The sequence below is a fragment of the Cantharellus anzutake genome, assembly GCF_015039405.1.
Source record: "Cantharellus anzutake strain C23 chromosome Unknown EI90scaffold_540, whole genome shotgun sequence".
In the NCBI taxonomy this organism is placed as follows: domain Eukaryota; kingdom Fungi; phylum Basidiomycota; class Agaricomycetes; order Cantharellales; family Hydnaceae; genus Cantharellus; species Cantharellus anzutake.
Window position 1 is genome coordinate 1 of NW_024067490.1, and position 14,945 is coordinate 14,945.

At 48.7% G+C, this 14,945-nt stretch overlaps 2 protein-coding genes and 1 non-coding gene across 3 annotated transcripts; all 3 read right to left on the reverse strand.

Moving 5' to 3' along the window:
* Positions 1 to 167: 167 nt before the first annotated feature.
* EI90DRAFT_3142808 (uncharacterized protein) lies at positions 168 to 614 on the reverse strand (the record flags this gene model as incomplete). The annotated part of the gene is made up of 2 exons (XM_039064990.1): positions 168 to 403; positions 470 to 614. 2 exons carry the CDS (start codon positions 612 to 614, stop codon positions 168 to 170), a joined length of 381 nt encoding a protein of 126 aa, XP_038907300.1.
* An 813-nt stretch (positions 615 to 1,427) lies between these two features.
* On the reverse strand, positions 1,428 to 4,052 carry EI90DRAFT_3113366 (uncharacterized protein). The gene is made up of 12 exons (XM_039062655.1): positions 4,003 to 4,052; positions 3,862 to 3,980; positions 3,556 to 3,634; positions 3,365 to 3,482; positions 3,050 to 3,254; positions 2,703 to 2,928; positions 2,491 to 2,575; positions 2,338 to 2,398; positions 2,208 to 2,286; positions 2,106 to 2,152; positions 1,946 to 1,975; positions 1,428 to 1,918 (listed from the first exon to the last, which is right to left on the reverse strand). Exons 1-12 carry the CDS (start codon positions 4,015 to 4,017, stop codon positions 1,723 to 1,725), a joined length of 1,260 nt encoding a protein of 419 aa, XP_038907301.1. The 5' UTR covers positions 4,018 to 4,052; the 3' UTR covers positions 1,428 to 1,722.
* Positions 4,053 to 5,827: 1,775 nt separating this feature from the next.
* On the reverse strand, positions 5,828 to 5,911 carry EI90DRAFT_t389. Its single transcript has one exon. It is a non-coding gene; the product is annotated as a tRNA-Asn (tRNA).
* Between the last annotated feature and the right edge of the window lie 9,034 nt (positions 5,912 to 14,945).

Here is a 14,945-nt window from a genome sequence, read left to right on the forward strand (position 1 = left end):
CAATGAACAGGATTACAACAGCACCAAAAGCTCTGTAGAAGTGCGCGATGCGACCCTGCGTACCAGGGATCATAGTCTCTGGGTCATTCCTCAGCGTGAAAGCGAATTGCTTAACAAGGAGGTTGAAAACCTGTTGGTTGTGTGAACTTCTGGGGCACATAGGAAAATCAACTTATCCATACCGGAGAGTAGAACCTTGATGTCGCCTCTTCCGTGTCATGCTCAACAGGGAGGCCATATTGCATTAACATGATATCCATGTCTATTACAATCGACTTGAAAAGATTTTTGGGAATACGAGAGCGCTGGATTTCAAAGGATCCAACATCTTTCAACATTTCCACAGGCTTAAGTCCGACGCGAGGAGCGACCTCCTCATATGTGGCCGTGGAGAAGCTAATTCCTACACCATGTTATATGTCAATTCGTTAGCGCACCAGATTCCAAGACGGAGAAGATAGGGACAGACGTGAGTCGTTGTTTTTTAATGGAACATCAAGATCGAACTGTTTACCGAGAGGGCGTACAATGACCATAGTGGCATCTGGTGTGTCAGGAGCAACAACGGTTGTGTGGGTCTCCGCAGTGTAACGTCGTTGCTTCTTGGATGCCATTGTAGTGGATGGTCGAACGAAGGTTCCAGGCCACTCAGAAACTTTGGCGCTATCACGTGTTTAGGGTTCATTCAATCATTAGCCCGACACCACCCGAAAAACGTCTGTGCCTAGAGAACTACCAAATCAACCAAATCCCTCCCACCCCTACCCCTAGCTATCGCACCACTTCCCACAATGGCCACGGCGGATCCAGGTGGTAAAGCGGGCCCCAGGCAACCAGCAAACCCAACTCGGCGAAGATCAGGACCTACCGAAACGCACTCCCACCGCAGGCCCACAGCTGAGCCGGCAACACAGCCTCTGTCAGAGGACAGAGCGAAATTCCAGCACCAGGGAAACCCAACCTAGACCCAGAAGGCAACACGCATCCGAAGCGCATCCCACGGAAGCCAACCAGATCACGTACTGCCACCAAACTGGAACCCGTTCGAACAATTGGATGTAGCCAGCAGAGCAAACAGGCCAACTACCCAGACACGGACTCGGCAAGTCCAATGAGGCCGAACCACCACTCTGCCCGGTGATGCAGCTTACTTAATAACTCCCCAGAGTGGAATGGACAACAGCCAAGTGCTCGACATGGAAAATGTCTCGAAAATGAGAGAAATTGATCCAAGACCAGTTCATGAATATACATTTATTATCATATTTAAATGGTCAATGCGCGGAGACAGTCTAAGTTATAAGTATACGGTACTGTAAGCTTATCGCTTACACTTCGCATCTGTACTTGTCGATTGTAATCGTAAAAATATTGAAGCTACGAACTAGCGGCGTATAATTAAGTGCTAGGAAAAATGTGTACAATGTTAATTAGGCTACTACATCCTAAGTGATGAAAGGCAACCTCACCTCAGTTCCAAAGACGTGAACTGAGGAGAAGAGGAAAGAAAAAAAATCGCGCGAGGTGGCTTGATGTAAGCCATCCTCGACTGCATTCATCAACATGGATGCCAAAAGCAATCCTTCATGGAAATGCCCATGCGCAAGAAGTATGGGTCCGACGGGACTCAATGGACGGTCCACAGCGTACCAAGAAACAAGAAATTTCAAAAAAAATACACGTGTACAAGATCGCAACAAACTTGCTTGAACCAGGCCAAGGTCACAGAGTATATATGAAGTCTCGGTGTCTGTCACCCAGCCTCAGCTTTTCTTCAATATCGTCGTCTGCGCCGTTACCGTGTAATCTGCGCTCCTCGGCCTTCCGCAAGTTCTTGTAATGAAAATAGCCGAGTGCCAGGCATACATCTACGATAAATGCTGCGTACGTGATCAGAGAATCGTTGTTAGCCAAGTTGCTGGATAAGATCAAGCGAAACAGTTACGTCCTCACCAACAGTGCAGCTGATGTTGAGCTTCGTTGTTTTGTGGAAACGAGGGGCATCGTGGTACATCCACGTCCTAATATCCTCCAGAGCTGCTGCAGATGTTGCTGGAAACCCCATGCAGTGAGCACAATCCGAGAAGCATTAGGAACGTTGTGACATTACCAAATGCGAGAGCTGTGCACGGCGGTAGTGAGGATAGAATTGCTGCAGGAAATTCATCAACTTCAAAACCAAAATCGTCGACGATCTTACTTTGGACCACGTAACCGCACAAGGAAGGTGATGACAAGCCAATCACTTGGGCGAATACGAGCCATACCTCACATGACATTTGTGCTCTCTATGAATTTCAAGTCAACGCCACGTTCACCTTGGGCAGCAATGTGTACAAACGATACATCATGATGAAACCTGCCAGAGTGATGAAGCTGGAGCCAATCGCAATTTCCCCTGCAACGATATTTGTCGCTAAATATGCGGCCACCATGCTCACTGAATTAGACACTAGTTTAAAATCCGAAACAATGCAAGCGATAACGCACAAATAAACCCGCAGGCGAATGGAGGGACTCCATAAAGCTGAGTTTTAGCGGGGGAGTAGCCTAGACTCCCCACTACGGCGGGAGGCTAGTTTATCATCAGCCTAATCTCTGGCGTGGTTTACTGTATGACAATAATCTCACAAGTACGCTATTCCAAGAAAAGGTAACCTGGACAACACCTATGATAACGCAGTAGCAACAAGGGAACACACATCAACACCAATAATGAATCCCGCAGTGGATAGGAATAGGACATGAGGCGCTGTGAGAGTCGACCACACGCTTGAGAGCTGGAATATATCATCCACTGTAAAAACCGTATCTTCTTGGATTGTACGAGTGTATGCGAATTTTTCTTCTTCCGTCATCAAGGTAGCACTCAATATCCTCGGTAGCCAAAAGTAGGAGGCGACACCAAATACGAGTAAAGATACCTTCCTGTATGTAACAAATAGCTCAATTCAGGGAGAGGTCCCCTTGATACCTGAGGACGAACTAAGAAGAAATCCAGCTATGTTGCAAATTTCAGCATGGTTGAGCGACATGTCAACGAACGCACCTCCAGCTGGGTTTACCTCCTTTACCGTCAAGATGAACGATAGCGTAAGCCAAAAGTCCAGAAAATGCGCCCCAAGGCTCGTAGCACTTAAGAACATGGCTATCCTTTTCTGCAACTCGTGGCGGGTAAAACTCCGACAGATATAAGATGAGTGCCGGAATCAGGGGCCCTGAAATGGAATGGAAGTAAACATGGGCAGTAAGAACTTGAAAACGGGACATACCTTCGGTCAGCCCTAGGAATAAACGGGAAACGATTAATCCATGGTAGGATGTGACGAAACCTTGTACAAGTGGAAGTCAAGATGATCAGGACTTGATTCCCGGGGTTTCATTTTTAAACCTTGGAATGTCTCGACCAGGCCCCATGCGACAACAAGGGTAGGTATAAATATACGGGCTCCAATCCTCTTAAACAAGAAGTTGGAGAACATCTCCACAAGTAGATAGGTACTAGTGGTATGAATTCAGCGATTGTAATCATTGGCCTTGCCGAAGCTGACCCACTAAAGAAATGCTCAAAACGATGGAAAATTGAGACGGGGACATTTTGAGGTCTTTCAAAAGCCCTGCTTTGCAACATTTCCTGTTCGAGTGAGCAGTCGTCAGAATCAAAATCGGGACAAACACAACACGTTTGGTCTCCACCTAGGTTCGTTTTATCCTTGAGCAAGATGATAGTCGGAAAGGTATTACGAGGTACGTGGAAGATTCAGCTCACGATAAGTTGAGGAAGTCTGACAAGGACTAGTTAAATTAAGGCTCATATTTTCTGTCCGGATAGCTTACAGACGACGTTGACGTCGTAAGGACAACAAGATCATTTTGACACGAGCTCGTCGAGCTGCGGCTAGATCGACACTGCCCTCCAAGGAGGGCGCCATTGACACTGCACTGCTGTCACGATGCTTCTTGCCACTAAAGTCGGGCTCCTCTGCGCCGACATTTGCGAACGGTTGGCTTATCCATTGCAGCGCCTGAGTGGGGGTGAGAGAAGAGGTGGGTTCAAAGGCTTTCCTGATACACGATAGTCAGTGAAACATTGAAGACCAAAAGTACTTAAAGGCGTTCACGAATGAACTCTCATACACTAAGCCATTCCCCCCAAATACTGGAAGAACAGGTATACAACGGATGATCTGTGGTACTACGTTGTGGTAGTGATGATGGGCTTCTTGAGAAGATGCTCGCTAGGAATTGTTCTAAGTGTATTCAACGACAGTCTTGATAATGCTGATCTACAGCATTATATATCTCGCAGTTATACGTTATTCCATTCTCCGGCTCTGCTGATGAGCTTTTCAACGTGATACGATGAAAAAAAGAATTAGATATTCTTCCCAGAAGCATTCGGGCACGGCCCAGGTATCATCAAGGGTTCTTGTGTACCAAGCTGTAAGACGTTAAGAACCATTCACGCCCACTTCTCCGGTGGGTCATAATACAAGTTGTTCGTAAGACAAGAGGTCGCGAATATCATGGTCATATTGAGCGGCGTCCAGGATCGAAGTGAACAAGTAAGATGCCTCAGGCGTAAGTCACGGAACAAGGGACACGAGAAATCATCGCCGAATCACTAGTTGGCGCAGGATATACCGAGTCCATCTCCCTCCCTTCCCAAGTATAGCCGTCAGGGGCGGGCTCCAAGGATTAATTGTGTCCGCCAGTGATACCAAGTCAAATTTCATCGCCCCATCCACATGCACATCCACGCCATTTTGCAATGCATGTGAGAGCCAGTTATTGTACAGATCATGCATTGAGATGGTTGGATAAAGGCAAAGCACCGATTTCATATCGGAGGGACCGTCGTTATTCAAAACTCTGCCCAGGGCCAGTGCCGATGGAGGGGTAGCCGGAGCTCTGATGTGCTCGCTATTCGCGGTGGGTTCCCAGTGGCTTGATCAGAAGTATGATCCTAATGAATCGTTCCAACCGAGACTCTCATGTCCAATTTCAGATTAGGGATCAGGAGTTACACTGACCAATGGCTGGACGATTGAAGTCAGATGGACCTGAAGAGCAACAACGCCTAAAGACATGCTACAAGAGCAGTGTCTCCAATAATATGACAAGAGCTGCTCTGTAGGAACTGGTCACCATGAGCACAAGCATCAAAGCTAGGGTTCCAGGAATGGAATAAGCCGGAAACGTGAGACGACTGCGGAAGTACTCTCGGGTGACCAGTAGAAGGTGTAGGCGAAGTAGAATATGTGGGTTCGTTCGGCGATGATCGGCGAAGTTGAACCTTTTCCACACGAAGATCAAACCGGACATCAACACGGATAGAAAGGCACCCCGCTAAGGGGTGTGTTCCACAAGAGAACCCGTCTGATCAAGCGCGCATGCATCAGTAATTCCCAGCTGTTCCCATTGTCCGGCGAGGTGAACAGGCCGAGGATCTACCTAGACGCGGCATCTCCAGGCCTATCCTGAGCTTCCTTCCAGGCTGAGGATCTCGAGCCCTGACCAATGTCTTCCGCGAGGATATTGCCGGCGTGCCAAGCTGTTCAACTCCCAGTTCGCCATTTATTGGCAGCTCAGCTGTGCTTCCCTCAAAGGCATTGCAAACACATTAGGAATGTTCCAGACATGCGCGTGAGAAACGGATTGAAGCCTGACACAAGTGTGGAGCGGAGAACGATTAGTAAAGGACGCTGAACCTGGCATTTGGATCTGCAGAGCTCAAAAACCCTTGAGTTCTGGAGTATGCAATGACTTCTTGAGCTGAATGAACTGCAGTTACCCCCCGGCTCAAAAGGGCATAACAAAAATGCAACTGCCCGGGTGAGACTCGAACTCACAGCCTCCTGATGTCAGCACGGTAACAGTCAGACGCGCTAACCAATTGCGCTACCAGGCACCCATTGGTTTGGGAGTTTTATTGGACCCTATACTCTTTTAGATCGCCGGAGGAGGTTCAGACTGTCGACCGATGTGGCTATGCATACCCCACCTCATTCATGTTCTCACTGCGGAAGGAAAACAATGATTCTGTTAGGAATGATACTCCCGAGTTTAAGAAGGACCCAAACCCTAAAGGGACCGTGAAGTCATTTGTCGCCGTTCGTACATCCTTTACTTGCGGGGGTACAGGAACAATGGGGTTTGACACAGCCAACAGGAATCTCCATCTGCCAAGTACATCTTGGACAGTCCGAAACGCGACACCGTCGAAGCAGACTTGTGTCGGCAAGAACCAGATGGGAGTAAACGGTGCATCAAGGTGTGCGGTTGCAGGCATGGTGCACTTTCATCAATGACTATTCACAAACCCACTTCAATGATAGGTTGCATTACAATCTCGCGCCCTGTTTTCAACGATGCAGGTCCGTCAAATTCCCTCAAACGTCCCGGCGATGGTGTTGAATTACTGTGATGCACGTTAGAGCCTCGGCTTCTACTGCGCCCTACCTTTCGATCCAAAACACACGGAAATTGAGTGTACCCCCATGCCGAAATAAACAACTATGTGTGAATGCCAATACCGAGCTCGTTTTTCAATCCATGACGTCCTTGCCTTGAAGTCAGCTTGAGACCAAAAAGAGCACCTCAGACCCCGAAAAAAGTGACACGAAATTGTGCAGTAGATCATTCAACTATGAACACTTAAATCCTCGATAAGACCATCTTTGACAAGCTCATCAAAGGCTTCGATATTCACGATACCCTTTTCAAGGCTGATTCTTTGGCGTTCCGCGATCTTCCTCCTGTCCTCCAATGCAAGGAGCTCTGCGGTTGCCACCATACCTTCATATTGCAATCTCAGAAAATTAGGAGTGTTCGCGTTGATTTTCTTCCACGCCTGCGTAGTGGACGCAACATGCTTTGCGATCTACGAGAAAATGACATAGAATGAGCATGCGAGTACGGTGGGACAGATTAATCACGAACATTTTCCTCCAAATCCTCAGCAAGAGGCCGTTTGCGCAACTTAGGAATATAGGGCGGGCCTCTCCTCATAGTAGCCGGGGCGGAAGGAATTTGTGAGCGTGTCGCAAGTGCTTCCTGAGACCTAAAGTTTCTCGGCTCAGTTGGAGGCGCCTTCGGAACAACACTGCTCGGTGTTTTTGAACTTGGGCCTGGGTCAGAGTCCGTCATCTTCTGCACGCCCGAAGCAGCCGTTGTATTCGCAGCGTTCTGGCTTGGTACAGGACCAGGGGAGGTGCTACCTAGAGCGGGGGTTTGGACAGGTGGCTGCTGCGCCTGCGGTGTTGGCTCAAGACTGGGGGTTGGCTCAGGGATTGGGAAATCAGGTTCCCCAGTCTCAACGGGTAGCGTTGTTGTAGGCGGGGACATCGGAGGTGCGATGGCGGTAATATCCTTGGGACCCGTCGGTGTGGGGCTATTTGGGGATATCTGGGTGGGATTGAGCGGGTGAGTTCTGGGAGGACGCCTGATTTTCACAGGTGGAGATGATCTGTGTGAAGGCGACCTTGATCTTGAACGCATCCTAGGATCACCAGTAGACACACCATCCAGTCTGTTCCCAATAGCCCCACCCACCGACCTTCCCCGTTCTTCTCCGCTCTTCCGTGCATTGCTCCATTCCCCCGAGCTAGGAGACGATCTACGATTTGCTTCTTCATTTAGTCTTGACCCTGGAGAGACGGGTTGTTCCGCCCTCGGGCCACTCGACTCGTACGTCCCTCCGCCATGTGAAGTAGTTGACTGGCGATGACTCCCATCCTGTGAACGTGAGGGCGAAGGAGAGTAATGTGAGCGGGATGGACGTCCGGCATCCCTTCCCGAGGGATAATTTCCTCGTCTAGACATGCTGTGTTGGCTCGTATATGTGTCTCGGTGGTGACGGAAGGTGCGAGAATACGAGTCTTGTGGATACCCTGTCAAAACATAGAGCGACCTAAGCACCATCGAGTGAGCTCGAAAAGGGGTACAAACAGACCGTGAGGATCTCTTCTAGGATAATGATCCGGATATCGTTCGAGTCTACCATAGTTTTCCCTCTCAAGAGCATCTTGATACGGCGTTCTGTCTCGGCGCTCGTAGGCTTCATCCCAAGCTCTCCTGTCCTCATACCGACCATCATAGTAGCGACCATCGTATCTGTCATATCTCTCGCGCTCATAAGTATGATCGGGATACCTGGAAGAGGATGAAGAATGTCTGGAAGAATGTGGAGGAAGTGAAGACGATGGGTCATGGTACGAATTGGAAGCGTAGATTTCCCCTCTGTCTCGCCCACGAGACGAGTACGAGGAGTTAGGTGCCGTCCTGCGGGAAAGGGATTGGCTAGTCCGGGATGCGCCTCCTCTGAACGCTGGAGGCCTTGGTGGCAAATTCGACATTTCAGTCAGCACTCGATAAATTTCTCAATGAATTATATTGTGCAAGAAAAAAAAGCTCCCAAATAAGCGCCACGAACGAACAGGCAATGGAAATCCGGTAGCGGTTGAGAGGCCAAGATCGCTTCAAGCAAACTGGTCAATGCGATTGTATTGAAGCGGAGTTGGCCGAATATTTTTTTTTCATTGTTATGCTGTCGAATGGCCAACTTTCGACTTTGTGGGGCTTTCTGGGAGATGATACCTTCTTTCTCGCCTACTCTGATGTCGCATTGAGTGGCCTCTCATTGCACTAATTATTTGCACCTGGGTCCCATCCCTTTCGTCAGCAGTCATCTCCTTTCTTAGCGGCAAGAATTTGTGCAAGAATGACTAGAATGCTCAGATACATTATTCGCTCGTTATAATCGGCACCCGGGATAGGCGCTCATCCCTTCCCTTCAGTCTTGCATTAGGGGACTGGAGGCGGAAGTCAAGGGATGCAGCCTACATGCTTTATCCAGCAACGTGGCGATTAGAATGAAAAAAAATCATTGTTGGCCACACTTATTGACATTCTAGCCTTGCAGCGTATGTGTTCATCAATGGTATCAGTATAATTGTAGATTTAACTTGGAAATCTGTCAAATGGCTTATATCGTATTGCTCCTCATTTTATCACCATCATAGACACTAGGAACAAGTCTTGGCGTGTTAATCTCTCCATTAGAGCCCAAGCATCGTGGCGCTTGCTTGACGTAGCCCGGTGTCTGAATTCTATTGTCCGAGGACACGGTGAAGAAAGTACCTCTTGAAGACATCAGGACCTGGGCTCTTCCAGGCCACGGACACATCGAGGACCCGGCTGTCCGGTCTGGGTCCTTTCAGAGTACCATCCTTAGCAGGTGATGGACGATCATCGAGATCAACGTCCTTTCTGGACCGTACAGTCCCTACTTCTTCTGTTCCTCTGCATTGTGTCATCAGCGGTCTTTACCCATATGACATACTCCTTATCCACTCACGTTCGGCGATCAACAACACACATACCTTTCGTGAGCTCTCCCGTTCGTTCGATTATGAATTCTCGTTTCTTCGTAGCCCATCCCACCTTGAGATCCAGACCACGGATTTCAGCATGGTCAATCACGAAAAACGCGGCCAGAGGGTCGTGCATCCCAAACAAATCTCCCGTGTAGCCCCATGCGGTAAGGACCCGCCTGGTCCGCGATAAAACGGGATCGATAAAAGAGCGAAGAATGTTGGGTGTCCGTTGCTCTGCATCGGGCCGGATGAGGTCGCCGAAAGGTATTGTATGCTGCGAAGTAATATCCAGTGGGGTGAGGAGAAAGTCAAAATGTCCGAGAGTCGCAGATTTGAGGACAATGTCAACGGCATACCTGAAGAATTAATGATCAATCCACCGAATACAATGTACTGAGAGAATTCCACTTACGGATCGGCGAAGAAGTTAAACTCCGATGCAGGTGATGTGTTGCCTGGTGTTTCGAAAGTCCCTCCCATGGTGACGACTCGCTTGACTCGGGAAAATGTTTGTGGATCCTTTTTCAATGCAAGGGCGACATTTGTCACTGCGCAAATAACTTGATGAGCTCAGCGGCCGACAAACCAAGGGCAACACGTCTTACAAGGCCCCAGGGATAGGAGTGTGACTGACAATGGAGGCTCAGACGCCAAGGTGGACAAAATCGCGTCATGGGCGGGTTCTGACGAGAGCAAAAGAGGACTATGTTGGGGGACTGCAACAGGAGCATCAAACTCTGTGTGAGTGGTCGTGATGTCAGAGAGTCCATCCGGGCCATGCTTGATATGTCACATTATGATTTAGCCGAAGAGGAGCAAGGATAGCTTTACTCACAAAATATTCCGCAAGGTCGAGAGTGCCCTCAAGTGGACCACTGGCACCCTTGACGAGTTTCGTTTTTGTTGTGGTTTGTAGGCCAGCGAAACGGTTCTTTTCTCCTGGATGCTGCGCAATGTGACGATCGAGGACGTGGTATAGCTTTTGAATATTTAAGGAAGCCTTGTCCACCGTAGTGTTGCCTAAAGTATGAGGACATTCGAGTCCGTCTCAATTCGCAAAAATACATCCCCCTGACGCACCGAAGCAGACGCTAATCACTTCGATGGAGACTTCCGGTGAAGACAATAACAGAAGTATCGCAAGGACATCATCAACTCCAGGCTGCCACAAAACCTTTCAATTCTTCACCGATCCCGTCTCCGCATAAACTTACATCAGTGTCTACGATTATCTTGTGCACCATACTTGTGTCCGTGCTGCGCTGAGTAGATCGATATTGTGACTGGCACGAGAAAGGGAATTGTGACACCTCCCTTCGATTTGCTCGCACAACTTTGGCCGACCATGGATTCCCTAATCGGGAACCATTGGGATTTACAGAGGTGGGTATCATCTAGTGTGGTTGGGGATAAAATTGCTAGGAGTGACCACCTCATTCCTCAGCACATCATATCAGAATTCTCGGCTTCCCATTGAAAGGTACTGTTGTTCTGGCGATGTTGACGAGAGAGCTCACATATTTTCGCTTTCATCACTGATGAGGCGGAGAACAGGCAATACTGAGCCCTACGCTTTTCCAACCTTGCTAGGCAGGATCCCAGCCTCTACTAAAGTAGACGGCCTTACTCGAACAGATGTTGCACACACGGAATAGATGGAACTGCATGCCTCTAGTAGGACGACGTGGACGTTCCGTATCGGTAGGCACGTACCCTACTTAGGTACGACAGATCTTCCCTCCCGATCGATCGAGGATCCCCGCGACGTGAATGTTATCACATTTTCCCCTTCTTGAGCATGCGCACGAGACGGATGTTACTATTCCCTGTCGGTTGACTTCTCAAACGAAGAAGGGTCTCTTTTTAATGAGAGTGATTCTGAGCAAGAACTCGAGGCTCGAACATCTAATGTGTGGCCTAGAACGCCATCAAATGTACTCCGACTTCATTTCTCATCACCGTTAGAAGACCCATATGGGAGTTGTCATTCTCATGCAAGGGTTGACACCTTACGCTCACCCTCTTGGAAGTATCACTTGCACCTGAGAATAATGTTAGTAAATACACATGTATATAAGTTATTGAGAATCAAGAGGAAAATCAAGGGGAAATCAATTCACAGCCACGAAGCGCGTTATTGTGCCATGCTAGTCATATATGGGTTCGCTGTCTTCCAGTGTGCACGTTTCATCAGTGAAATTATTCACATTGGAGGGACCTATTGAAAGACCGTCCGTATTCGCTATGGTATCGGCCACTACAATTGAGGTCATGGACAGTGCGACAGTGTTTCGACAATCGATAAGCGACTCGGATTACGGACCCAGAGTTAAGCATTGCTTGAGCTTGTAAAAATGGTGCATGGAATGCATGTTACTCAACATGGCTCAGTATAACAAGGGGGTCAACCCCAATTCGCTGTTCCCTGCTTCAACGTGTGCGGGCAGGGGCTGGCGGCATAGCTCTTGACAACCAGGCATCTATGAGCTTAAATTTTGGCTTCGCCGTTGTGGAGGCGGTGGCACAGCGGGTGCGATTTGGATAAGAGAAATGATGTCGATGGAGAACTGGAAGAAGGGAACCCAGATCTGAGAAAGCGCCCCCCAGCGTTAGCCCTCCTGAATTACCGGAGAGATCTGAAGGAGAGATGTTATCCTTAATTCCAATATCCGCTCAACCATTTAAAAATTTGTACGTTTTACAAGAGTCGCCTAACACTTGAGCCACCCTCACGCATGCATATAAACCAAAGCCTCCATCGCAGTGTATACAACCTGAAGAATGCCAAACCACGAAAGATCTGTTTATGCAATCGTGAGAGCTCATGTAAACATTGACAGCCTTACAGATGCCAATGCTGTGGAATGACGAGATCAAGCGTAAACCGTCCGAATAATTCGCTACGGACTCTGGGTGACTCCGCCAATGCGTTTGGGGCCTGAGCATCGGCAATCGTGTACTGATATTTTGGGGTTCATAGCCTGTAGGATCACAAGTCATTTACCTAGCCAAGGGTGCTTCAGCTACTGCAATCAGATCACGGTTCGATTCGCGACCGCACGGGCAACATTCCATCTGGCCACCATCTCACTTCAGCCCTGCATATATCCTCCCACTCGTCCATCCATCCTCCATCATTGAGCTCTTCCTGTGCGGCCCACAGATGAATACACGTACGAGCCTTGTCAAATGGCGTCGAGTGTGGTCGGAGAGTTTCCAAGAGTTCCTTGTGCTTGTGAAGAGAGCGGTGGTGGGGGATGAGGAGTAATGGTATCGAAACAGCTAAAAATGTGAATTGAGGAAATCGGATCTGGTGAAGATCCAAGAAATACCACAGACCGAATTTGTTGAGAGACCATGTAAACCACAATGGTTCGTGGATCGAATTCATGCCTTTTAGGCGCGAAGCTTCTACCGCCAGCTCTTCAACATTCTCGCAGAGGTTTGATAGCTTAGTAAAACATTTCTCCTAGGGGAAGTAGTTAGGGAAGTCTATATGAGAGGGAGTGGCGTACAAGTTTCAAGATAACTTCACCTAGTTCCCTTAGCTTCTCCTCCATGATGAGCAGCCTGGGGGTGGCGATGGCCACCTTAGGGGAAGTCTCTGGAGGATACACGGCCAGAGCATTGCTACATGGAGTTATTTCTCATCTTCGCAAGCAGTGGAAGACATGGACACACACGAGAGCTCGGTCCTAGCATCAACAAGACCTTTCGCAGCATTCAGCCCATCGTACAGAACAATCTCATCCCAAGTTATGGTAGTAGCTTTGATTTCGAGTAGAATGCTTCGCAGTTTGCGATGATATGTCGTTTCATTTGGGACATTGTTATCGGATTGATTCTGAGGCTTCTGCGGCGTTCCATGACGAGGAGATTGGGGAGGATTGGAAGAGGATTGTTGCCGATTCCCGCGAGAACTTGAAGACGGACTAGTAGGGGTGGCATTGGGTTGAGGTCTCACCGGGTTTGGGGAGGGGGAAGATGGGCCACTAAAGGATGCTAGTCGTTTGCTCATATACAAAATTTAATTGAGATTCGTGAGTCATGTGGGAAAGGGACCCTTAAACTGGCTGAGACCGCTCCACTTGGAGATGGAACGAATAACCTTCTATTATTGCGCTGCCACATTGTGGGCACTTCTCTCTCCGTTCCAAGTAGGTCCCCGTATACAGCTCGTCCATGTCCACCACTAATGTCGATTACCACTCAGTATGGCTACCACACTTCTGCCCTGAACCAAATCCAATCTACCCTAACATGTCACCCGCCTGAGTCCATTTCAGTACCATCTTCGATCCCATCTTGCGTCCCAATATCCGATGCCTTATTTGGTGTCATAACGGCCTTCTTTACATTAGGGGGACTGTTGGGCAGTTTGTCGGCAAACCTGATAATGGATTGCCTGGGCCGGAGGGGGCACTGCTCGTTAATGCGTTCATCATTGCTATTGGCAGCACAATCTTCGCCATCTCTGGAGGTGCTACGGGATTTATTATTGCAAGGTAATTCAAAAACCTCTGGACGCGAGCACCGAGCTCAATCGGATTTGGTGCCAAAGATTGATCATTGGATTTGGCGCGGGCATTGGTCTTTGTGCGCTACCCATATATCTAGCTGAAACAGCCCCTCCAAGGATCAGGAATCGCGTCGGTCAGTCCTAACACGAAAGCATACCCTGAATGTCCTGAAGTGTATCTTTCAGGCGTCCTCAATCAGCTTTTCATCACCTTTGGAATCCTTGGGACCCAATCCATCGGGTTGCCACTAGCCAAGATGTCACTATGGCATTGGCGTCTCGTACTAATAGTGTCTGCAATCCTCGCGATAGTTCAATGTTTTGCTGTTGTCTTCATTTCCGACACTCCAGCATGGTTAGCTGCAAAAGGACGAGACATACAAGCAGTGGAAGTATCGCGCAAACTTTGGGGACCAAATTATGTCGAGCCAGGCCCATCTCCCACACCCCCAGCCTCCTCATCCTCGACTCCGCATTGGTCGAGGAATAGCAGTCGCACCCGCGACGACTCTGCAAGGATCCTTCGCGATGATGCGGAGCAACAAGGATTGCTAAGTGAAGATGAGGCTGATGGTGGGGGTGTTCCCAGGCACGATCCCCGTGAAACTTCCAGCACCATTGGCCCCACTGAGCCAATAACTGTGCTCGAGTTACTTAAGAGGAAAGAACTTCGTCGACCTGTTGCGATTGTTGCACTCTCAATGATCGCCCAGCAAGGGAGCGGTATCAATGCTGGTACGTTGGCGGTTACCTTTCTCATGTCTCCCGTTCAGGTCTAACATGAATGAATGTTGAAGTCATATATTATAGTACCAGCATTCTTGGAAAAGCCTTACCAACGGATGCCGCTATCATCTCATTACTGATTTCCATCATGAACGTCCTCTGCACTGTCATACCCGTCATTGTAATCGGAGTACGCTCAGCTTCATTCATTTGCCATCCATTCGACGTTTTTGATCAATCCCCCCCTTTTCAATTAACGTTTGCCACCAAACTCAGTTTTATTCACCGCGGGACCTCTTGCTGATCTCGACCTGGGGATCAGT